Genomic DNA, 24,943 nt, shown 5'->3' on the forward strand with positions numbered 1-24,943 from the left:
TTTTGTTTTGTATTAGAGTTTCTCCACAATTTGATTCACGTGTGTGTGTATGCACAAGCATATCCATTAACCAAATACGACAAAGGGAGGGCAAGTATATTGTCAAGAGTGGGCGACTTCCATGACGACATGCGCATCAACTATTTCTGCATGTCTTTTGTGCTATGATGTAATCAGTATGTAAAGTTTAATGCCACTGTACTCTGTACAAAAATTTTATAAATCCACTCATATGTACAGGCCAAATTTAGCACACAGACTCATTTAGAATTGCTAGGCAAGCATTAGAAAGGGATAACTACGAAAATGGCCAATGTATTATCTCTGTATGTTAGACATGAAACTGAATCCTCTCCTTGCCTTCTTTAGAATGGCATGATTTACCTAAGCGGGGGCCTGCATGTGGAGAACACAGTATAAAAGACTTGGACAGCAGCCAAACACCTCGAAGCTGATGGACTCATGGGAGTTATCGTCATCCGTCCTGAAAATCCTTCCATCGCAGAGAAAAAAATGGCAGACTGTATACATCAAAATCCCACCTTAATAAAAGTCTTGCTATGGCTTCCTCATCTGTAAATCGTCATTCAAGAAAGCCAAGTTATTTTCTCTTATGTGATTTCTTACCACCGTATCACTATGGGAGGGATATCGCCTCTTAACATATCTATTTAGGTTCAGGTTACATAAAACGCCGCAATTACAAAATAGCTTATTCCAACCAGGATGCTACTGCACGCTAGAGGAAATATGATGACCCGCTGCATTGTATTCAGACCTTCCTTCATCCTTCTGTCACCCATGTAACCAGCCTCTCCTTCAAATTCATTTAGAATATGATGTGTGCCGTGCCCACATTGCTACATAGTTTAAAAAAAAAAAAACCCAAACTGTGCAAAGCATGAGATGAAACACAGCGCATGCTGCCGTCTTATATGTCATTGTTTTGATGTGTTCCGCTCACAATCAGCATGTTAGGGATAAACAAGGCTTTGGATGGTGGTTACAGGAGATTGGAGCAATATAAATAGCTGTCTTTAAATGCAATACCAAAGTGAAGATTGTACATTAAGAATTGGGCATTTTGTTTGTATCATATTGTGTTAGATTAGGAAAATACTGCATAGACCAAAGATCCAAAAACATTTGGTAGCTCACCAGGCTTTCCGAGTTTGTTGTTTGCCTGCGCATAACTTAAAACTGGTTGTCATGGGCATCCAAGACTGTGGTAGATATATTTAAGCAATCATATTTAGTAATTTGTTGCATATCCCTTGCATGCAACGAATACTTGAAGTCTGCAATTCAAATATATAACCCGGTGCTGGGGATTTTCTCTGGTGATGCTATGCCAAGCCTCTAATGCAGCCATCTTGAGCTACTGGATGTTTCAGGGGTTTGTCCCATGAAGTTTTCTCTTATGCACATGGAAGGAATGCTCATTTGGATTTAAATCGGAAAAATGACTTAAATATTCAAGAATATTTCATTATTTTAGTTTTGAAAAACTCCTGTGTTGCCTTAGCTGCATGTTTGGAATCATTATCTTGTTGAGAGGTAAAATGACATTCATCGAGTTTGGAGGCATTTGAACTTTGAGCAGTTAAGATGTTTGTATGCACCTTAGAATTTATTGTGCAATTGACATCAGCAGTTCCATCATTAATGAAATGTGATAGTTTCTGTGGTAGCCATATATGCCCAAGCCATAACCCCCCCAAACACAATTTTTAACAGATGAGGTGGTATACTTAGGATATTAGGCAGTTCCTTTTTGTCTCCCCACTTTGCTCTTGCAATCACTCTGATGCACATTCATCTTTGTCTCCAGAATTCTGCAGGCTCTTAAGTACTTTTTTGCAATCTGTAATTTGTCCATACTGTTTTTGTGGCTAACTATTGATCTGTATCTTGCAGTGTGGCCTCTGTATTTCTATTCATCAAGTCTTCTGCAGATAGTAGTCTCATGACACACACACACACACACCTGTCACCTGAAGACTATTTCTGATCTGTCCGACAGGCATCTGGGGCTTGCTTTCTCTCTTTACCATAGTGAGGATTCCTTTTGTCCTTAGCAGTGGAGGTTCTCCTTGGCCAACCAATCCCTTTCTGATTACTGAGCTCACAAGTGCATTCTCATCACTTAGATTCCAGACAGATGATTTGCATAATACTTAAGTTTTACCAATATCTTTACTGGTTTTATTCTTCTTTTTCGGCCTCATTATGGCTTCCTTGACTTTCATTGGCACAGCTCTTGTCCTCATGCTGAACAATGGCAAATAAGATTCCAAAAGGCTAGAAAGCAAGCCTAAGTATGCTCAAACTGCACTAATGAGGCAATGAAACACACCTAAATAATATAATAAATGGCTGTGACACCATATATATATATATTTTTTTTTTAATACGAGTGCTTTCATTTTTATATGGTGTGACTGAAATGTATGTTAAAAACCCTGAACATTGAAATCTGCAATGTACACTTTAAATCATATTTGAATAGTTTGATTTGTAATTTTAAACTGTGGAGATAGTGGTAAATTAAGGTAAAATGAATCTATTTTAAACATTACGGCAGGCACTGTAATGTACAGTATGTGCTCTCTGTTCTATAGTACATTTTGTTCTTTCCTAGTTTACCAAGAAAAAATAAAAAACACTGTACAGCAGGGGTAGTCAATTATGATTTAAGGAGGTCCAGATAGAGAAAATTTCCTCATGTACAGGTCCGCAGCATCGGTTGGAAAATGGATGGATAGATAATTTAGTTATACATTACATTTATATAGTATATATTGAAGTAGCATTGCCATTGTATCAACATCTGCACTGTGTGAAGTCAATGACTCAAATCAAACAAAAAAGCTATAATTCAATGCCATTTCAACAATATTTATTTTCAGTGCAACTCTGGAATCTGGAGGGCTACATACAATAATAAATAAAAGATAAAAAAGTAAAAGCAAGGTAAATTTGACATTCGACTTAGAATTATAAAACAAGTACTTTTATAAGAATTTTAATATTTCCAAAAAGACGGGCTCTAAAAAATAAGATTTTAATATGGGCACAACTGAACAAGCTTAACCAGTAACAGTAAATCTGAACATCTTTAAATAACTGAATTCCCCTCTCTCTCATATCCCACTGTCTACTTTCTCTTGTTCTGTGAGAGAAGTAAGCTCTTGCTTGGACTGCCAAGATTTTAAATCTGGGCTGGAATGATGTCAGTGCCATCCTTATCCATGTGTGAAGATTGTCATCAGTGAGCCTTGAGTGATATTTGTTTATTATGCTCATGGTGGAGAAAGCTGTCTCACAACTCAATGTGGAGCCAAAAATAGTCAACATGTACATGGCCACCTTCCTTAGGCTTGGGAAAGCTACCTCTGGGACATTTTTAAACTTTTAGGTGGAAGGGTCAGTTCCTTCAAAACAATGTTTCAGAGCCACATCTCCTTGGAGATCAATCAGTTCCATCTCAAGAAGCCCAGGATTTGAACACTTTAAGAGTTGTGTGGCTTCTTTTGAGAACCCCCCGACAAGGTTGGATTCTGCATAAACAGGGTGAGCCACTGTCCAAGACTGAAGACACTGAAGCAGTTGCTGAAGTTAATATGCTTGTCAACAAAGTCAGAAAAAGTAGATGCATCCCTCTCACCCTGGACCTGCTCCTTCAATGTAGAAAAGTGTGCACAGTCTCCATGCAGGTCTTACTCGAACACCTGAATTAGAATCAGAATTGTTTAACAAGATAGATTTGCTTTGCTTTTTATATTAAGTTGATATGTTTGTAATGCAATTGTAATGTTATTAATGACGAGGTTGTGCAGGAATGTGTAAATAAAATATGAGCCGGTGTGGTGCATATTTCAAGTTTCCACTGGAATGTGCAGACAGCGGTAATCGGGTCACACACAGAATTTTCCTTCCCCTGTAACTTTAAATTAAATTCAGGTGTGGTGATATCCACCAAAAAAGACAATGCCCATCTTCTTCTCATCTTCTCATAAAAAAAGAAACAGTGTTGCCTTTGTGCTCTTCAGCTAGGAAATCTGTGATTTCCTCTCTGATGGCCCAAAAGCTCTCCAAAACCTTGCCTTTACTGAGCCATCTCACGTTATTATGCAGCAGGAGGTTGTCAGTATTTGCATCCACTTCTCTGAGGAATTTCCTGAGCATGTAATGTTGGAGAGAAGAGAATGCACGCAGAAAGTTTTTTTCATCATGGTGTCCATCACCATCTCATCTGACAGGCTGGAGAACAGAAAAAACTGATGAATGATGCAACGGTAACAGATGAGCTCGGGATTATCCTCTTTCATTTTTGCCACAGCTCCTCTCCTCCTCCCTACCATGGCAGGAGCTCCATCCATGGTTATGGAAATCACTTGTTTTAGCCCAGATCCCTTCATTAACATTTCCTAAATGGCCAGGTAGATGTCCTCTCCTCTTTTATTGGTCTTAAGAGGTGTGCCACTCACAAATATGTAATAGTCGATCATTTTCCTCAATAAATAAATGACCAAGTATAATATTTTTGTCTCATTTGTTTATCTGGTTTCTCTGTATCTACTTTTAGGACTTAAGTAAAAATCTGATGATGTTTTAGGTCATATTTATGCAGAAATACAGAAAATTCTAAAGGATTAACAAACTTTCAATCACAACTATAAACAGCTGAGCACTGTCAGACACATCAGTGGACTCATCTACAGCTAAGCCTATGTATGGAGCCTTATGCATGGGTTTATGCAGCTGCTCTAGCACATCTCTGGCTAATGTCTCACTTTTCTTTGTGGCTGTTGATACAAACAGAGGTATTTGTTTAATTTCTTTCACAAAGATCCTCTTTTTGTTTAACCTCAAAAAGGGTACCAGCTACTGCACTGAGGCACTCCTTGACAATGCCTCCATCACTGAATGTTTTTTTGTGACGTTCCAAACTCCACACAACTCTGAAGGAACACTCGTTAGTGAGTTGTTGGCCAGGAAATGAATGTGTTAGATTCTTCGTTGACCAATCGTAGCTGGCTTTAAGATTGCTTATTTTTTGTAGGCTAACTGGCGAATATTTAAGCAATCATATTTAGTAATTTGTTGCATATCCCTTGCATGCAAAGAATACTTGAAGTCTGCGATTCATATATATCACCAGGTGCTGGGGATCTTCTCTGGTGAAAAGAGTGCCAGCTGTTTTCACACAGAATGCAGGTTTTCTGTGCCTCTATACAGTGAGGGCCCGTTCTACTCTGTCTGTGATTGGCTGACATTCTTGCTTTCACCTTGACCAATCTCAGTCTTCATGCTTAAACCCAAACAACTCGAACCCACAAAGGCAACAAGTACTGGCCAATCGGAGACACGTAGGTGGGACCCAGACCGTGGCCCGCCTATTAGTGACTGGTTATTTCAAATGTATTGTAATGCTAAAACACCACAAGTTAAAAAAAAAATTCCAATGAACAGTGTGGCAGGCCAGTTAGACTCTTACCTGTCAAAGGGAAGAAGGCAGCCAGTTCAGAGTGAAGATGCAGGAGGACAGCAATCCTCTTTGAAGACTAAGAGGATGAATGGTACCTGACTGAGGCAAACACTATTAGCTGATTACTGTCCTTTCTTAAAGGTACAATACATGGTCCTTTCAAGGACCTTTAAGCAGCTGCTTAAGTTAATGTGTCAGTACACGACACATCCCCCTTCTGTCCTCATGAGTCTTCACACACTTTGCCATGTCCTGGTCTAATCATCCCACCAGTCATGCAGTTCATCACAGCTCTTTTTAAGCTCCTTTAGCAGACCTCATCTGCAGAGTCTGCCATTAAACCTGAGAAGACTTGCTCGCCTTTCTCACAGGCAGAGTCAATACCCAAAGTTAAAAGTAATTAAATAATATGATGTCCTACTTTACATTAATGGCAATTTTGAGAAACAAGGATGTTTGCTTAAAAGTGTGATATTAAAGTATCTTGTACTGTACATTACATTTGTCCTCTCCTCTATAATTATCCAAGGGTGCCCAGACTCACTTGCATCCCCATTGGGGGGCCCATACAGTTTAGGTCCATAAATAACTGGACAGACAACTTTTCTAATTTTGGTTCTGTACATTACCACAATGAATTTTAAATGAAACAACTCAGATGCAGTTGAAGTGCAGACTTTCAGCTTTAATTCAGTGGGGTGAACAAAATGATTGCATAAACATGTGAGGCAACTAAAGCATTTTATTAACACAATCCTTTCATTTCAGGGGCTCAAAAGTAATTGGACAAATTAAATAACTGGAAATAAACTGTTCATTTCTTATACTTGGTTGAAAACCCTTTGCTGGCAATGACAGCCTGAAGTCTAACTCATGGACATCACCAGATGCTGGGTTTCCTCCTTTTTAATGATCTGCCAGGCCTTTACTGCAGCGGCTTTCAGTTGCTATTTGTCTGTGGGCCTTTCAGTCTGAGGTTTAGTTTTCAACAAGTGAAATGCATGCTCAATTGGGTTACGATCAGGCGACTAACTTGACCATTCAAGAATTTTCCACTTCTTTGCTTTAACTCCTGGGTTGCTTTGGTTGTATGTTTTGGGTCATTGTCCATCTGTATCATGAAACGCCACCCAATCAATTTGACTGCATTTAGCTTGATTTGAGCAGACAGTATGTCTTTGAACATCTCAGAATTCATTTGTCTGCTTCTGTCCTGTGTCACATCATCAACAAACACTAGTGTCCTAGTGCCACTGGCAGCCATGCACGCCCAATTCATCACACTGCGTCCACCGTGTTTTACAGATTATGTGATATCCTTTGGATAATGAGCTGTTCCATGCCTTCTCCATACTTTTTTCTTACTATTAATCTGGTAGAGGTTGATCTTGGTTTCATCTGTCCAAAGAATGTTTTTCCAGAACTGTGCTGGCTTTCTTAGATGTTCTTTAGCAAAGTCCAATCTAGTCTTTCTATTCTTGAGGCTTATGAGTGGCTTGGACCTTGCAGTGCACCCTCTGTATTTACTTTCATGCGGTCTTCTCTTTATGGTAGACTTGGATATCGATACGTCTACCCCCTGGAGAGTGTTGTTCACTTGATTGGCTGTTGTGAAGGGGGTTTCTCTTCACCAGGGAAATGATTCTGCGATCATCCACCACTGTTGTCTTCCGTGGATGTCCAGGTCTTTTTGCGTTACCAAGTTCACCAGTGCTTGCCTTTTTTCTCAGGATGTACCAAACTGTTGATTTTTGCCACTCGTTATATTGTAGCAATTTCTTGGATGAGTTTTTTCTGTTTTCGAGCTTAAGGGTGGCTTCTTTCACCTGCATGGAGAGCTCCTTTGACCGCATGTTGTCTGTTCACAGCAAAATCTTCCACATGCAAGAACCACACCTCAAATCAACTCCAGGCCTTTTATCTGCTTAATTGATAATGACATAACGACAGACTTGCCCACATCTGCCCATGAAATAGCCTTTGAGTCAATTATTCAATAACTTTTGAGCCCCTGAAATGAAGGGATTGTGTTATGAAATGCTTTAGTTGCCTCACATTTTTATGCAATCGTTTTGTTCACCCAACTGAATTAAAGCTGAAAGTCTGCACTTCAACTGCATCCGAGTTGTTTCATTTAAAATTCATTGTGGTAATGTACAGAACCAAAATTAGAAAAAAGCTTTCTATCCAAATATTTATGGACCGAACTGTATATATTCTGGAACAATAAAGCAAACAAATACATTTTGTACAACCTTGTCAATAATGGATATCTGTCTGTACAGGCCACATCAGTTACATCAGAAACAATTTTCTTCTACACCTGCCAAAACAGTCACTGTCACCAGATGCGGTCTAAACCTAGAAAATGTTTACAAATTAGCATTTTCAAAGATCTTCATTATAAAGACATCAGTAGTGTGCTAATGCAATTCTAAACTGTTGATAACAATTGAAGGGATTTTTTTAAAAACATTGAAGACATTCATTATACTGTTATCACAAATTTAAATGTTTGGCAATTCTGAACTTTTCCAAATGATAGAGTTAATTATTACAAACAAGTTTTACTTAGTGTCTCACTATTGTCTCATGATGATCCAAACCCTGGCAATAAACAGTCATAATGAAGAGTGACAGAAAAGCATTAAATGTGTCTTTATATTTTTTTTTATTAACCTTATGTCACTATTTAGATATTCATCAGGAGGTTCATAGCAATCACGTACACCTGCAAGTGGCCAAAATGTCTATAGAATGTTTTCAGCATACTGCAGAAATTAAGTTAAGAAGAATAAACGCTTCTGGAGGCAAAAGGGTGTTGTACCCAGTATTTGACAGGAGTTAATGTGCACTACGAAATAAACACATTACACGTATTAAACAGAGGGACAACTGTGAAAGCTATAAAACTGGTTTATTACTTTCATTAAGAGCAAAGCAAGTGCATTAATCATATTTCTTCAAGCCTTTCTCAAAAATCACTGTAAATGCAAAATACCCAAAAAAGAAATTACGAAATAATAGTTAACAACTCAGTCTCTCCATGTTAAAATTCAATTAAACAGAATACTTACTATTCTCCAATTTCGTTTAATGTAGTTTTTGAAAGTAACAGCAGCACAGACTCTTATAACATTGTCCTGGGACTTCTCAAGCAGTGTCAGGAGCAAGATTGGGTAATTCTGACTGCATTCCACAGACTCAAGAAATTTTTCAGCTTAAAAAAAAAACAAACATTATAAAGCATTACAAGAAGGTAAAGAATCAAACACCCACAACAGTTTAAGTGCCAATAGTAGTTGGAAACCTGTTGTCCTTTTCCCTAGAAATTAGTGTTGTCACTTTCATCCACCTTGCTGTAAACTGGCCATAGCTCAAAGATATTGTCCTAACCGTAAGGATTCCTTTATATTAGTCATTTTGGATCTGTTTATTAACATGACTGGGTTTTTAAACTAGTTTAAAATTATTATTTGAATGCAGTATGTTATTACTATTTTGTAAAGAGTATAATTGTATTTTACTGGTGAAAATGTTACTGTCCTGAGCCTGCACACAAAAAAAAAACCTGAATTGGTGTGAATTTAACTCTATTCAGCTGCAAAACAGAAAATGAAAACCTAGTGCAAATAGGAATCATTGAGTAATATGCCAATTAAAAGTTGCAAAATATAAAAAAACAAGAGAAAACTTCACAGGGATCATGAAAGCTCAAGAGCAACAGTGAAATAAGCATATAAAATACAAGAGATTATGCTGTTATTTCAGTTGTAAGAGAATATTCAAGGAGAAGGTCAAGTGTATACTGACCAACAAAAGTAAAAAATTGTAACTGAAATAGCAAATATCATAATTTCACATTCTTCTGACCAGCAGCTACAGTGACTAAGGAGATAACCCCCATTCTGAAATTAGAGAAAAAAGTGCTGCAAGGTTTAAAAGTCCTATAATCTAAAACTGCCAAGACTAAATTTATTCTATAGTGAACGCAAATATAAAAAACTGTGACACAAACTTCACAAGGGGGAAATCTTGGAAATGTATTCCAACTATAATATAAAGATAAAACAAATACTTTATTTTTCATAACCATAACCATTTACTGGGCAGAATGTCTGAATAAATTTAGAATATGCACATGCTAAGATAAATCAGGTAATTTGTAATATTTATTAATTCTATGCTGAAATTTCTTTAAGATAAGCCCTGAACCACTTACACAGGGCAGGATCCCTATCTCTGTCACACATTAAAGTTTAAGCCCTGTATTCAAGTCAAGTCGGGGAGCATGCACTGGTACAGTGCGTTGCTGCACCCACTACACAACGAAACTCCTCAGGATCCCGGTTTGCAACATTATTATTATTATTATTATTTAGTTTTACTAACTATATTTGCATTTGAGTATATTTGCAAAACGTGTAAATACAAATGCTATGTATAAATTTAACCCTATAATGGGTAGGTGAATTGATTGATGGCAGAGCCATGTAACAAACAGAATGCTAATTTTACAGTGCAAGTAATGTTTAAAAAGTACAGACAGGGCAGCTGCATTTAATGATATGAGGTCTTGTATAATTTCCACAAATTGTCCACATTAAGATTAAATAATACTGTACAGGCATAGTTATATATGCAATTCAAAAAGATGCTAAGGTTGTAAATGCTGACACGTTCAATGATCAGACAGAACTCCAGCCTTCGAGTATTTTGAGGAATTATAATAGGGCACATAGGCAATCCTAAAACTACTCATACAGGCACTGTGCCAAAAAAAAAAAACAAAAAAAACACAACAAAAGGATTAAACAGAAGGAAAAAAATCTACTTTATGTATCCAAAATGTGCATCCGGAGAATGACACGAAATAAGGGTGGAAGAGAAGATAAAGGACACTGGCTAAAAAGAACACTGTAGTAAAACAAAAACAAAACTACAAACTTGTACCAAGAGAAAAAAAAGATGACATTCAGCTAAAGCTCACTTCCATGAAACATACTACATTACACCTTGGGATTTGGAAGACCACCTGTAAAGAGCGTCCTGATCAGCACAAAGTCAAGAGAGAGTTGTATTACAGACACCGGCAAAGTACATGCATTTACACCAGCAATATTCTGCACATCGACGGTCCTATGTACTATAATGTTATGAATATTCATGACACAGGCTGCATTAAAAAAGGTCCCGGGTCCAAATCTGGCTTATGGTCCTTGAGTTTGACAGCAGTGTACTAGAGGTTATTCTACAAAAAACGTACTAAATTCGGTTCTAAATGTGCTTTACAAAGCAGAGATCTTTGATCGTCACCTAAAATTACACCAAATACTGTTTTTGCTCTTATGTATTCTTCTTACAGTAATTACACAAGTTGTATCATTAAAACACTGGCACATTTAGTGTTGATTTTAATAAACAATTATTGCATGGGGAAGCATTTTCGATTTCTAAATTATCTACATTATACCCATCTGGTTTAAATGAGGACTTGACATTGCCTTCCTTTGATAAGTCAATGTCAGTTTCCTCTATTTTCATTACTGTGCTGAGGGGTTTTCCCTTCTTCCTAGACCCAATATATCAATAAGTTTGGATGAATTTATACTAACTTGATACGTATTTCTAACCAGTATTTCTGGTGATTAATTGTATATGTGACAAAATAGTTTATTTTTTGTATATTTTCTTGTAGGATTATGAAGATAGGACCAAAAAAAAAAAAAAAAATCCTGCAGTTTATTTTGAAAAGGTAAGCAAGTTTTGATTGAACAATCAGTACTTTCACACCATGACTTAAAATTATTTCTGGATTAGCACTCACTCAGGCAAGTGCCCAATATTCACCCATGTTATTCTATAACATGTAATAATATATATGATGCATAACACCTTTGGATTACTCATTCTCCTGGAGCCATATCAGTATTTTCAATTACTTAGTACATAGTGTGTAGTGTGGCTCTCATGAATAGACCTATCTCAGGAAAATGAAATGATTCGGACATGCACCTCCAGATTCAGGAACAGTTTCTACCCAACTGCAATCAGACTCATGAACAATCAGTAACCTAGTGTCACCCCCACCAATAAGCTGCACATATACTTCTGCCACTGTCTCTTTATTCATAGGATTCTGGTTTTATTTACTTATTTATATTCATTTATTTATTGTGTGTGTTTTTTTTTTGTCTATGTTCACTGTCTGCGGGGGAACATGCAAGGAAGCATTTCATTGTACATGGTACTTGTACACATGACAATAAAGAACTGAATATTCTTTTTAATAGAAGCCCTGATGAAAACGGTTTTTCGAAACATGTTGACTGAAATTTGAACAAGCTACATTTTATAGAGTCACTCACTGCATTATTTGCAACTAATAAGAATCATGTCCTATGAAAGACTAGTCTCCACAATATTATCCTCCTATTTATTTCAGCCCATAGCTTTACCTTCACCTACTGCATTTGTGTGGCTTTGACAGCACACTCCTAATCTTTCTTCATTACGGTCTTGCATTTAATAATCATGCCTATTCATTAGGGCTGGGCAATATGGACTTACATTGACGTTGCAATTATTTAGATCAAAACTGCGATATTCAATATTATCTCTCTTTATATACATCTATATACAGTGGGTATAGAAAAGAATCACTCCTTTCGAAATATTCCCTTTTTTTGCTTTACAGCCTTAAATGAAAACACACACAAAAAAATTTCTTCCCAGATTTACTTATTCAATGCAACCTATAACATTCAAGTGAAAGATATCACAGCTACAGTTCAGAAAAATTATACGAAATCAAGACATACTGAGATTAATAAAGGATCACTCCCCAATGTCAATATTTTGTTGAACCACCTTTTGCTTTAATGACAGCGTTGGTCTATTGGGACACTTGTCTATCAGCTTTGCACATCTAGATTGAGCATTATTTCTTTACAGAACTGTTCAAGTGTGGTCAAATTGGATAGCGAGTGTTGGTGGACTGCTATCTTCAAATCTTTCCACAGATTTTCAATGAGGATTAGGTCTGGGCTCTGACTGGGCCACACAAAGACATCCACTTTTTTCTCCTTCAGCCACTGCGTAGTCAATTTTGCGGGTCGTTGCTGTGTTGAAAGGTGAACATTCTGCCCATCTTCAACTTTCTGACAGAGAGTAGCAGGTTTTCCTCAAGAATTTGACAGTATTTTGCCCCATCCATTTTTCCTTCTACCCTAAAGAGAGTCCCAGGCCCCCACATGTGTAATTGACAGTACAGTAATCCCTCCTCGATCACGGGGGTTGCGTTCCAGACCCCCCCGCGATAGGTGAAAATCCGCGAAGTAGAAACCATATGTTTCTATGGTTATTTTTATATATTTAAAGCCCTTATAAACTCTCCCACACTGTTTATAAATATTCCCCGCAGAGTTATACAGCATAATCCCTTTGTATTCTCTTAGATATTAGGTAAGATTCATTGAAATCATGTATATAAACACACTGTTTATATACATTAAAACCTAAATATTATTTTAAAGATATTGAGTGTCTCCGATATCACGTTACAGCCATTACGATAGACATGCCACCAGCAATAAATACGTACAATGCAACAAAAATAGCATAGAGTAAATGTGTGTGTGTACAGTGACACTAAACGTACGTACATGTACTAAGTACTGTAAGTAGAAAATTATGGTTACTCACCAACAATGACACGATGACTTGTCCGATGATAATGAGTTTTATTTTACTGCACAAGAAAGGAGAGCGTTACAGCCCTTAAAGGGGCCACTTCAGGCGATTGTGTAGCACTGCCGCCGTTGTTCTTCTGGTAGTCTTCAATCCAAATCCATAAAGCAGATTCCATCCAGACTACTGCCTTATTACATCCACTTACAACTTGTTTTGCACCCTGGTTAAAAGGACACTGCGGCCGTAGATCTTATATTCCTTTCCTACTTTTTAAATAAAAAGAATCGTAGCCTTCAACAAATCCAAAACGTTTACCTTTTCGGCAACCGTTAACATCTTCCGTTTGTGCTTGGGCACGGCCCCTGAAGCAGTAGCAGATCATTTTGGAGCCATAATGAAGGGCTTGACTATGCACAAAGATAAACACAAAAGAGCACAACTCTTTACACAGCGAAACACGTTGATGCTGAATGAGCAAGACGAGACTTCCTGGTTAACACTGCATTCAGCAAGCAGGAACTTAACTGCGTGCTCTGATTGGTTAGCTTCTCAGTCATCCGCCAATAGCGCCCCTTGTATGAAATCAACTGGGCAAACCAACTGAGGAAGCATGTACAGGAAGTAAAAAGACACATTGTCCGCAGAACCCGCGAAGCAGCGAAAAATCCGAGTTATATATTTAGTTATGCTTTCATATAAAATCCGTGATAGAGTGAAACCGCGAAAGTCAAAGCGCGATATAGCGAGGGATTACTGTATTCATTATTATTTAAATGAAGTTAATTTATCTGTAAAATACACAATTTGATGAATTTTATCATGAAAGTGATATCAAATATAAATCTTAGGATGCTAAATGTGCAAATATGTATGCAAAAGTATATTTTATACACACACATATATATATATATATATATATATATATATATATTAATTGGATATAAAATTTATAATTTTTTTTATCCTTTGGAATTGTTTCAATTTCATTATTTGCACTTTTACTTAAAAGCTTCATTAAAAACAAAATTTTTTGGAGACACATTGTGACTCCAACGTATAACTGCCCGTGAGTGAATACTGTTTCTGTTTCTCTAATAATCAGACTTTTTCTAATGTTTGTCCCTGTGATTTATTGATGGTCATAGCAAAAGCTACTCATCACGGTAAACTGTAAACATTTTAATACGAATGGCATATCACGATCTCCTTTGATGTGTAATGATATTCTCGGAATATATACACATTACCTTTCTTTTTGCCTGTTAAAATTTTCATCGCTTCTCCATGATCATAAATATACACCTGACTGAATTGTGTATTCTTCGAAATTCAACTTGTCGTTGCTTTATCTGCTCTGGGACAACAGATTCTCATAGCGTATGGTCTATTATTGTGTAAATCCACGTTTTGTGCATTGAATGATGCAAATGCGAAATGACTTTGTTGTCTACTCTTTGCCTTTTATTTCTGACCTCATTTGTCCTGCTCTTTTTCAATTACACCTGGTTCTGATGATTAATCACCTTTTGAGATGCCTTTGGGTCTCTATTCTCTGTATTGTCCTTATACACTTTATTTGTGTTGAGAGCACATGATCTGTGTGCACTATGTGCTTTTACTGCGACCGACTGTTTTTTATGGATGTGCTCTTATACGATATCTTTTCTAAGTAGGGTGTGTCTTTCAAGAATCTCATGCTCCATGTCCCCGTGAGATGGCCCTGGGACAAACTCTTGGCACCAAGTCTCATGTTTATGTTCTTCACGAGACGCTCCGTGGCAAGTCTCTTTTGTCTCACAGGTCTTTTAAATGTCTACCGAGAACTTCCGAGAAGATCACGTATCATCGCCTTTCCAGGATTTCTTTTGATAATAGAGAGAATAATTCCCCATTAGTTTTGCTACAATCGGGGGTGAAAGACACACACACACAAACAAAAGGAGTCTTCACATGTATTGCAAATGAAATAACTGAATATACTAAAGGTTACGTTGATTTTCTTTATTTCCTCCTCATTACCATTTATTAAAAATAACTCCAAGCTAACCAGTCAAAAAAATTAACAGTGCTGTTCTAGAATAGAGTAGTTCAATTATCTTTAGATTTCTAGTTAACATTTACAGAATCAGCACTTCCCCAATAAACTTCTCCTTTACATAAATTACATTTTGCAGTGTTGATTAGTTTATTTTTAATTTGAAACACTTTCAAAAACAGCAGAGATTAGTTTGCATTTGGGAGATATTTGGAGATGTTGTGCATGTAAAAGTACAACCTACAGAGAATTTGAGGTGATGTAACCAAAATTGACAGGAGTTTTAAGTAAGCCTCAGCTGATGGAAGTAGGATATTGTAGGAGTTGAATTTGAACACTGGTTCGATGTGCACCTAGCATGTAATACAGGTGCACTGTTAACAGGAGCCCAGCGTTATTATTATTTGCTGGGTCTGAGCTTGAGTCTCACATTTTCTTGAGTTTGTGGTTAAAGGCTGAAGGTGTTATTTTAATATTCACTATGACATAGGTTTGAGTTAAGAAAAAGGCATTTTAAGAGACTATATATTTAAAACCAAAAGGAAGAAACTCACTTCCTTTTTAAGTTTCCCCCAAAAATTAAGGGGAACAGGAAAACGCCCCCTTTTGGGAAAATTAGGTAAAATGACTAGGCTTTTTTTTCTAAAATTAATTATGGAAGATTTTTAAATCCTTGTTATAAACAAAAAAATTTTGGAGAAGAGTGAATTTTTAAAAAAAATTTTAAAAAAAAAATTCACAAAAAGGGTTTTTTTTGGGTTGAGGGTTGTTTAATTCTTACCGGTTTTTGGATGGGAACCCTAATTTATCCTAAAAATCCGGCTTTTTCCCTTTTTCCCAAATCAGGCGAGGTTTAGGGCTGAACAGGAAGACCAAAAACCAAAATTTTAATGGAGAAAACCAAATTAGACTTTGGAAACCCTAGTAAATTCCCTTTTAAATTAAGTTAAGCTTCCTTAAAGGCATTTTAAAGTAATATTAAAAATTTATCCCAATGCGGGGAAAAATTCTCCCGAAGGGTTCCCTAAAAGACCCCAGGACAAGTCTAAAGAACTGCAGGCCTCACTTGCCTCAATTAAGGTCAGTGTTCACGACTCCACCATAAGAAAGAGACTGGGCAAAAACGGCCTGCATGGCAGATTTCCAAGGCAAACCACTGTTAAGCAAAAATAACATTAGGGCTCGTCTCAATTTTGCTAAGAAACATCTCAATGATTGCCAAGACTTTTGGGAAAATACCTTGTGGACTGATGAGACAAAAGTTGAACTTTTGGAAGGCAAATGTCCGTTACATCTGATGTAAAAGGAACACAGCATTTCAGAAAAGAACATCATACCAACAGTAAAATATGGTGGTGGTAGTGTGATGGTCTGGGGTTGTTTGCTGCTTCAGGACCTGGAAGGCTTGCTGTGATAGATGGAACCATGAATTCTACTGTCTACCAAAAATCCTGAAGGAGAATGTCCGCCATCTGTTAGTCAACTCAAGCTGAAGTGATCTTGGGTGCTGCAACAGGACAATGACCCAAAACACACCAGCAAATCCACTTCTGAATGGCTGAAGAAAACCAAAATGAAGACTTTGGAGTGGCCTAGTCAAAGTCCTGACCTGAATCCAATTGAGATGCTATGGCATGACCTTAAAAAGGCAGTTCATGCTAGAAAACCCTCAAATAAAGCTGAATTACAACAATTCTGCAAAGATGAGTGGGCCAAAATTCCTCCAGAGCGCTGTAAAAGACTCATTGCAAGTTATCACAAACGCTTGATTGCAGTTATTGCTGCTAAGTGTGGCCCAACCAGTTATTAGGTTCGGGGGCAATTACTTTTTCACACAGGGCCATGTAGGTTTGGATTTTTTTTTCTCCCTAAATATTAAAACCATCATTTAAAAACTGCATTTTGTGTTTACCGTGTTATATTTGACTAATGGTTAAATGTGTTTGATGATCAGAAACATTTTGTGTGACAAACATGCAAAAGAATAAGAAATCAGGAAGGGGCAAATATTTTTTCACACCACTGTATATACATACACACTGTACGAGGTGTGGCAGAAAAGTAATGAGACTGATTTTTTATTTACCAAAGTTTTATTTTTTTTTTTCAAACATCAATGTTATCCCCTTCAAAGTAGTTCCCTTGGGCAGCTACACACCAATGGAGAGGTTGTTCCCACTGTTGGTAGCAGCACTGGAAGTCTTCAACCGGTATGGTCTTCAGCATGTCCGTTACACTCTTTTGGATGTTTTCTAAAGTCCCGAAATGACGTCATTTGATTACATTTTTCAGTTTAGGAAAAAGTCACACGGACTGAGGTCAGGTGAATAAGGCGGCTGGGGAACCACAGGAATGCCTTTTGAAGTCAAAAATTCTGTTATGGAGAGGGCAGTTTTTCAGCACCATTTTGGCACAGACCTTTCGCATGTGCAAATGTTCAGACAAAATTTGATGAACAGTAAATCTGTTCAAATTTAAATTGTTCACTCAACATTCTTAATGTTAAATGACGGTCTGATCTCACAAGATTGTTCACACGTTCGATGTTTTCATTGGTTTTCGAAGTTGAAGTCCTCCCTGAACGGTGTTCATCTTCAACGCGTTTTCTGCCTTTCAAAAATGATTTGTGCCAGCGAAAAACTTGAGCTCAGGATAAAGACTGTTCCCCATAGGCCTGTTTTAACTTTTCAAACGTCACACTTGCCGTTTAATGGCACAACGTTGCTCCAAATTCCGCTGTTCCATTTTGCGTGATGCACAACCAAAAACACAAAAATCACGTAGTTAAACGGAAGGAGTTGAAACTCGCACTGAGCTATGGGAGGGTACTGATACACGTGCTCGATCACGGACAACAGTGCAGCATTGCTAGATCGATTGCAGTGTTGCCAGTTTCATTACTTTTCTGCCACACCTCGTATATAAGGCTTCAGAATAAAATGTCATTTTAAGGCATGGTCACTGCTCTATTGTAATGTTTAGTCTAACTTTCCTTTTGACGGATCCACACAAAGGGTTGAGAACGAAATGGACAGCATTCCATGCATGTAGTGTACTTTTTAACACAAAAAAGTCACGTACTCTTAAGATAACAGGACTGTCAAAATTAGCCTAGTGGAATAGGTTAATTGCTGTTTCAGGTATTAACGTTTTGTCATATGCCATTAGCACTTGGGTGTAACCAATTACGTTAAAGGTTTTCTGATTATGTAATGAATATCTTGGAATTGTGATCTAATCAACGAAATATAAAATCTAGCACAGCAGGTGCCCCTCTCCTATAACACTTGCTAATAAAGTCCTTGCGCTCCTGTAAGGATTCTCTTGCAAAACTTGGATAACAAAGACGACAGATCGACACTTTCTCCTGCCCTTTGGGCGTGGATCGGCGCCCTTAAATTTCTTCCACAATATTTACATTGCTGATGGACATTTCTTGCAAATAACTTAAACCATTCAACACCTACACACAGATAAGGAATAAATGAATTGAACATGCACTGCATTTGCACAAGAAACTTTAAATGATTACTTATTAGAATTAATTCAGATCGCTTTTTTCCCCCTTTGCAAAATGCAAATCATTCTGACAAATATCTTTGTAGTAGGTTTCAATATGGGGGGTACCAGAGATTTGTGGACTTTATGTATTTTACTGATAATGCAAGAGTACAGTGGAAGGGATCTGCAGCATAATTATTATTAACAGAAGGTAAGAGAGGTCAGTGCTGCTCCTATCAAAACATATAATGAAATACATCCATAATGAAAAAGGTAATCATTTCATTAACTAAAACAAAGAATTAAAAATCTATAACCAATGTGAGAAAATAAAAACAAAACTAGTTTTTGTAATTTTAATTTTCACCACACTAGTCTTTGTGCATCATATACATACAAGTGTCAATTTGCTGGTACACTTTATACATTTTTAAAACCATGCAGTCATAAATTTGATTACAAACAAGTACTGAGTACTATACATGTGCAGGTATGTCTCACTGCTAGCATCTGAATTTGAGGATTTTTATTAGTCTTTTAATGTGTTACTCGGATATCTCTTCTAGAACCAAGAACGAACATCAACGCTTCATCACTTCCCAAATACGTATTCTGTGGATATCACTGGCCTTAACTATCAGTCTACAGAAGGCAAGATCGTTGTCACCATGTGCCAGAAAAATACAGCGACATTCAACAGATTAAAAATATAACATACCAGACACAACCATTTACTTCAAATTAAGAATGAAAGCAAAGGAAAAATACCAGAAAAAAAAAAAAATATTCAATCACTTTCTATCAAGTAGCCATTGGTGGTTGACTTGTTGAAATGGAGCAATGCAGCTTTTAATCTACATATTAGTGTTTCAATAGCTTCCACAGCCAACTCTTTACAAATGCCAATGTTCGCTGTGTGTTAGCGCTCTTAGATTGAACATTGCTAACTGAATACAACTCAGATTTAAAAATGTATCTTATTCAAAGGCAAAAAAAAAATTGAATGTATGCCTTATGAGTAGAATTTAGGAGTCATTATGGACTGAACACTATCAACTTCCAGACAGTGTTCATAAGCCATTAATAAAGATAACAGAATGCTAGATTATATAGCATGGTGTGTTAAGCACAAGCCCAAGGAGATTATACTCAAACTTTATAAATGCGCTGGTGAGGCCTCATCTGGAGTACTATGTGCAGTTTTGGTCTCAGGGCAACAAATGGATAGCAGGGCCTTTAGCTGTATAGCACTCAGACTTTGGAATGACCTCCTGAAATTAATCCGTGAACTCCACTGTTTTAAAAAAAATAAACAAACAAATAAAAAAATAACTTAAAACTCATCTGTTCAGGAAGGCGTTTAACTTAACCTGACATTCTGCTCCAGTTTCAGTCCTCCTCTCTGTCTAGATATTCAGTATAATTTATGTATACTATATCACAGAATGTTATCTGCTAGGCTTTTCTTTTAGTATAGAATTTAGTATTTACTCTGGTTTATTGTATTTTATTCTATTTAATGCTTTGTGTATCTGTTAATACTCTATTCAGGAAACACTCGTATCCAGTGTTACATGTACCTGTTCTTTGAGACTCTGAAGAGCCTTGAGCATAGGAAAGGCACTATATAAATTATTAAAAGGACACAGCAGTGCTGGAAAGAGTCTGGAAAAACAACTGGTACTCCAGGACTGCAGATAATTATGATAAAAGATTAAAAGAGTTGGGCCTTTTCAGTTTAACCAAAAAGCAGAGATATGATTGAAATGTTTAAAATTATGAAGGGAATTAGTACAATGATCGAGACTTATTTTTGAAATAAGCTGAACACCACCGGTATACAGTTGGCAACCTGTTAAGGGTAAATTTCACACAAACAGTAATATTTTTTTCTGTACAGAATTAAGTAGATTGGACTGGCAACCCAGTGATAGAAGATGCACAAACCAGTGTGTTCCTTTGTGCTGGTTCCAAGCCCAGATAAACAGGGAGGGTTACGCCAGGAAGGGCATCTGGGTTAAAAATTTTGCCAGATCAATATGCAGACGAATATACACATTTCTGAAGAAAAAGAGGGGGGAGACATGTCCGGAGGCAGGAGGAGTGGAGGAAGGTAAAAGATAGTGGAACTGAGGGTAGGAACTTTGAATGTTGGCAGTATGAATGATAACGGAAGAGAGTTAGCCGATATGATAGAGAGATGGAAGGTTGATATATTGTGCGTTTCATGAGACTAAATGGAAGGGGATTAAGGCCAGGTGGATCAGAGGTAGATTCAAATTGTTCTATCATGGTGTGGATGGGAGGAGAAATAGGGTAGGGATTATTCTAAATGGAAAAGAGTGTCAGACAGAGTAATGATTATGAAGCTGGAAACTAGAGGTGATGATGATGATGTTGTTAGTGCATATGCCTCACAAGTTGGGTGTTAGATGGATGAGAAAGAAGATTTCTGGAGCGAGTTGGATGAAGTGATGAACAGTGTACCCAAGGGACAGAAAGTGGTTATTTGGAACAGATTTCAATGGACGTGTTGGTGAAGGGAACAGAGGAGATGAGGAGGTGATGGGTAGGTATGGTGTCAAGGAGAGGAATGAAGAAGGTCAAATGATAGTGGATTTTGCAAAAAGGATGTGCATGGCTGTGGTGAATACACATTACTTTAAGAGGAGGAAGGAACATAGGGTGGCGGTAATAAGAGTGGAGGAAGATGCACACATGTAGATTATATCCTTTGCAGAAGAGGCAATCTAAAGGAGATTAACTCTTTCAGGGTGGATGTCGACTTTTGTCAACAGTTGGTGTTGAGGGCGGTAATCAACTGTAGACTGTGAACTCGCTGCTCCATTTTAGTTCAACTCTTTTGGCCAGAAGGAACATTTTGACTGAGATTCCCTGCACTTGCTCGAGTAGTGAAGCACCAACAATGTCAAAAATGGCATTAACATCTGGCAAGAGATCGAAGAGAATGCACAAAACAAAATACTCTATAGACGATGTTTTGCATCTGGGACATCAAGGGGATTTACAGCCTGAGAAAGGAAGAACTGATGCAATCTCAAAGAACTTTATTACCTGGGGAGCAAAATTCATCCATCATATTGACAGCCAGCCAATCAGGTGCATGGAACATTCATGTGCTGTGAAACCACGGCATGGAACTTTATAATAAATATGCCTCATTTTTAAGCAACGTCGGAAGCAGAAGAAGAGAAACAGTGACGACGGAAGAGCCACGTCCAAGAATACAACAAAGACACGTGTAACCAGTTTTCATCCGATCGTCAGTTAACAGCATTCTCATGAACATCGTTTGCTAAATCAACCGCCGCCTGGGACTTTCATCCTTGACATCACTGATTCCTTTCAGTAAGCTTTTTAAAGACTATTTTATCCAGACTTTACTATCGAACTTATTTTCTATTACTTATTATTTGTTTTTAAATAAAAGTAACTTGTTTTCATCTTTCTATGCTTTGTCTTAATATCTAGAGTGATTGAAGTAATAAGGTAGATTTCTAAGAGCACCTGAAGCAGCTAGAGATTTTTGCCATTTAGCTCTACGCTGCAGGGTTTTAAGGCTGAGAGCGAGGGCGCAGCTCGAAAGTTAGGGGCAATGCGAGAAGAAGGTGTTCTTGGCTAATAAATGGCCTATAGTCAAGGATACTGAGTCTTTGTATGTTTTAATATTTTCTTGGAGACCAAAAGTAATATTTAGGTCTGTGGTCTATTTAAAACATCGCATGTTGTCCGTGCCGATAGTAAATATGTCTCTTGATGTGCTGAGAGAGTGACAAGTTGTGTTATACCTAAAGCATTTGTGTGGTTCTTTTACTTTTAAGTGCTAAAAGTTAGGCAACTGTGTGTGTGTCATTCATAGGGCACTGTTGTGGTTAGGGTCTGAGTGTATGTGTATCTGTGTATGCGTGTGTGTGTTATTTAGGGTGCGGGAGTAGACCAATCCAATAACGAACTTGATAAAGAAAAGGGTAACTAAAAAATAGTCGATAATACACAGAGTAATGGGGATTGTGGAGAAAGGTCAAAAGTGCAGGAAGGGTGGAAAGGGTGCAGAAGAGTGTCAGGAGTGATGTGTGTCAGTTGGGTATCAGCAAGTGTGAAAGGGACGGTATACAGGACGGTTGTGACACCATCTGTTATATGGGTTAGAGACGGTGGCACTGACCAGATAGCAGGAGACAAAAGCTAAAGGTAGCAGAGTTAAAGACGTTAAGATTTGCATTGGGTGCAACGAGGATGGACAGGATTACAAATGAGTAGGTCAGCTGAAGTTGGACAGTTGGGAGACAAAGTCAGAGAAGTGAGAATGTGATGATTTGGACATGTACAGAGGAGAGATGTTGGGTATATTGGGAAAAGGATGTTAAGGATAGAACTGCCAGGAAAGAGGAAGTCCTAAGAGAAGGTTTATGGATGTGGTGAGAGAGGACATACAGGTGGTGGGTGTGACAGAGCAAGATGCAGAAGACAGGATGATATGGAAGATGATCCGCTGTGACAACCCCTAACAAGAGCAGTCGAAAGAAGTAAATTGGACTGGCAAGCTTTGTTGGGCTTAACGGCCTATTCTTGTCTAGATTATTCTAATGTTATATAAACTGGCCAGCCGGAATACTGGCCTTTTTGTGATATACTATGCAGAGAATATAGTGCTCTCTAGTTACGTGGTTATGATACTTACACAAGTTAAGACCTTGTTTTCCTTTGCTGCTGGGCAGTTTTGTTTTTTATTTTAAGTTTCAAGGAGCAAACTGCAAGAAATTCAGTTTTACTTTAGCATGGGATGAACTAAAAACAACAGATGCTTAGTGTGCATATGGAAGTAAAAGTAGGCTAAGAGAGCTTTTGCCTTTCTGCTCCATGAGCTTAACTAAGGACATCTGCATTACAATGTGACAGGTGTACTACCCCAGTGAAACTCCACACAATCCTCTGTCCCCAGCGGTGGGAAGTACTGCACACCAGGGAGTTCATGTGCATGGCAGCCAAATGCAATAGCCCCATGGAGAAGGGGAGACACAGGAACAATGAAATGATGGTGAAAATCATTTTAAGTGTTCTTGTGCATTGCTTTTGGCAATAAAAATTGTTTTGAAGCCTATGACTCAAAAATGCAGTTTTGGCTTTAGGTCCTTATAATAGACCTAAAACTAAAAACGTACAGTTGAAATCCGTGACTTCTTTAAAACTCACTTTATAATCCCTCCACAGATTTTACACTAACAAACACTAACTTTGGCACATGGTTTAAGACGTTTTCTTGACTATATCAATTCCAGGGTGTCTCAAGTTTACATACACTTTAACTATGCCTTTAACACAGCTTGGGAAATTCTAGAAAATTATGTCACACATTTAGACAATTACCTTTTGATAGCCAAATTGCATAACGGGAATCAATATATGGATGTATGTTAAGGCCTAAAATCAAACTCATTGTCACTTTGCTTGACATGATGGGAAAATAAAGAAAATTAGCTGAGACCTCAGGAGGGGAAAATAAATCTGTGGACCTACACAAATCTGGTTCATCCTTGGGAACGATTTCTACATGTACAAAGTGCATGTGCAATGCTGCTCCGTATTTAGGAAAAGATCAGTTAAGTAAACTGCGACGGCAGCTTCCACCTGCAGCTACAGACACTTCAGTACATGAGCAATTCTCCACGCTAGTGTTTAGATCTGGCAGTGCCATGTGGATGGTGTATGTGCCCAAAAAATATGTCTGACTACATTCTCAGTACCATTGCTTGTGAACATGTACATTGTCAGCATGCCCATGTCGATCAAACACAAGAAGATCTGCAGTCTACTTGTAACTTTTTGCTGTAGGAAGATAAATATAGGTAAACATTCAGTGTGGCATTTATACAAGTGATTTTGAGGTGGCCCACTGAAGCTCCTCATACCTGCTGACCAGCTCAGAATGCAGGCCAGCCAACTCCTCCTACGGTTCAGTCACCTTGAACTCGAGGAGCTGGATCAGCTGGCATCTCTTGCAAATGTTGCCTTCATACAGTAGATGACTAGCTCCTCTAATAAATCATCTAAAAAGTCCAACATACAACAAGACTTGCATTGCACTGGTTTCATTTTTTAAATTTGGTTTTGGATTAATAAAACAGCTCAACTTATTTCTAAGACCAGAAGACTTCCAAAGTTTAACAGTAGTTTGCTCTGAACACAGAGAGAGAGGAAAAAAA

The 24,943-nt window shown here is 37.7% G+C and overlaps 1 protein-coding gene across 1 annotated transcript in view; it reads right to left on the bottom strand.

Moving 5' to 3' along the window:
* cse1l (CSE1 chromosome segregation 1-like (yeast)) overlaps positions 1-24,943 on the bottom strand; it is a 227,024-nt gene that overhangs the window by 127,320 nt on the left and 74,761 nt on the right. The window contains exon 3 of the mRNA XM_039734891.1: positions 8,569-8,711. Coding sequence (XP_039590825.1) covers positions 8,569-8,711 — 143 coding nt within the window. The remainder of the gene's footprint in view (positions 1-8,568; positions 8,712-24,943) is intronic.

This window comes from Polypterus senegalus, chromosome 14 (assembly GCF_016835505.1).
Source record: "Polypterus senegalus isolate Bchr_013 chromosome 14, ASM1683550v1, whole genome shotgun sequence".
NCBI lineage: Eukaryota > Metazoa > Chordata > Cladistia > Polypteriformes > Polypteridae > Polypterus > Polypterus senegalus.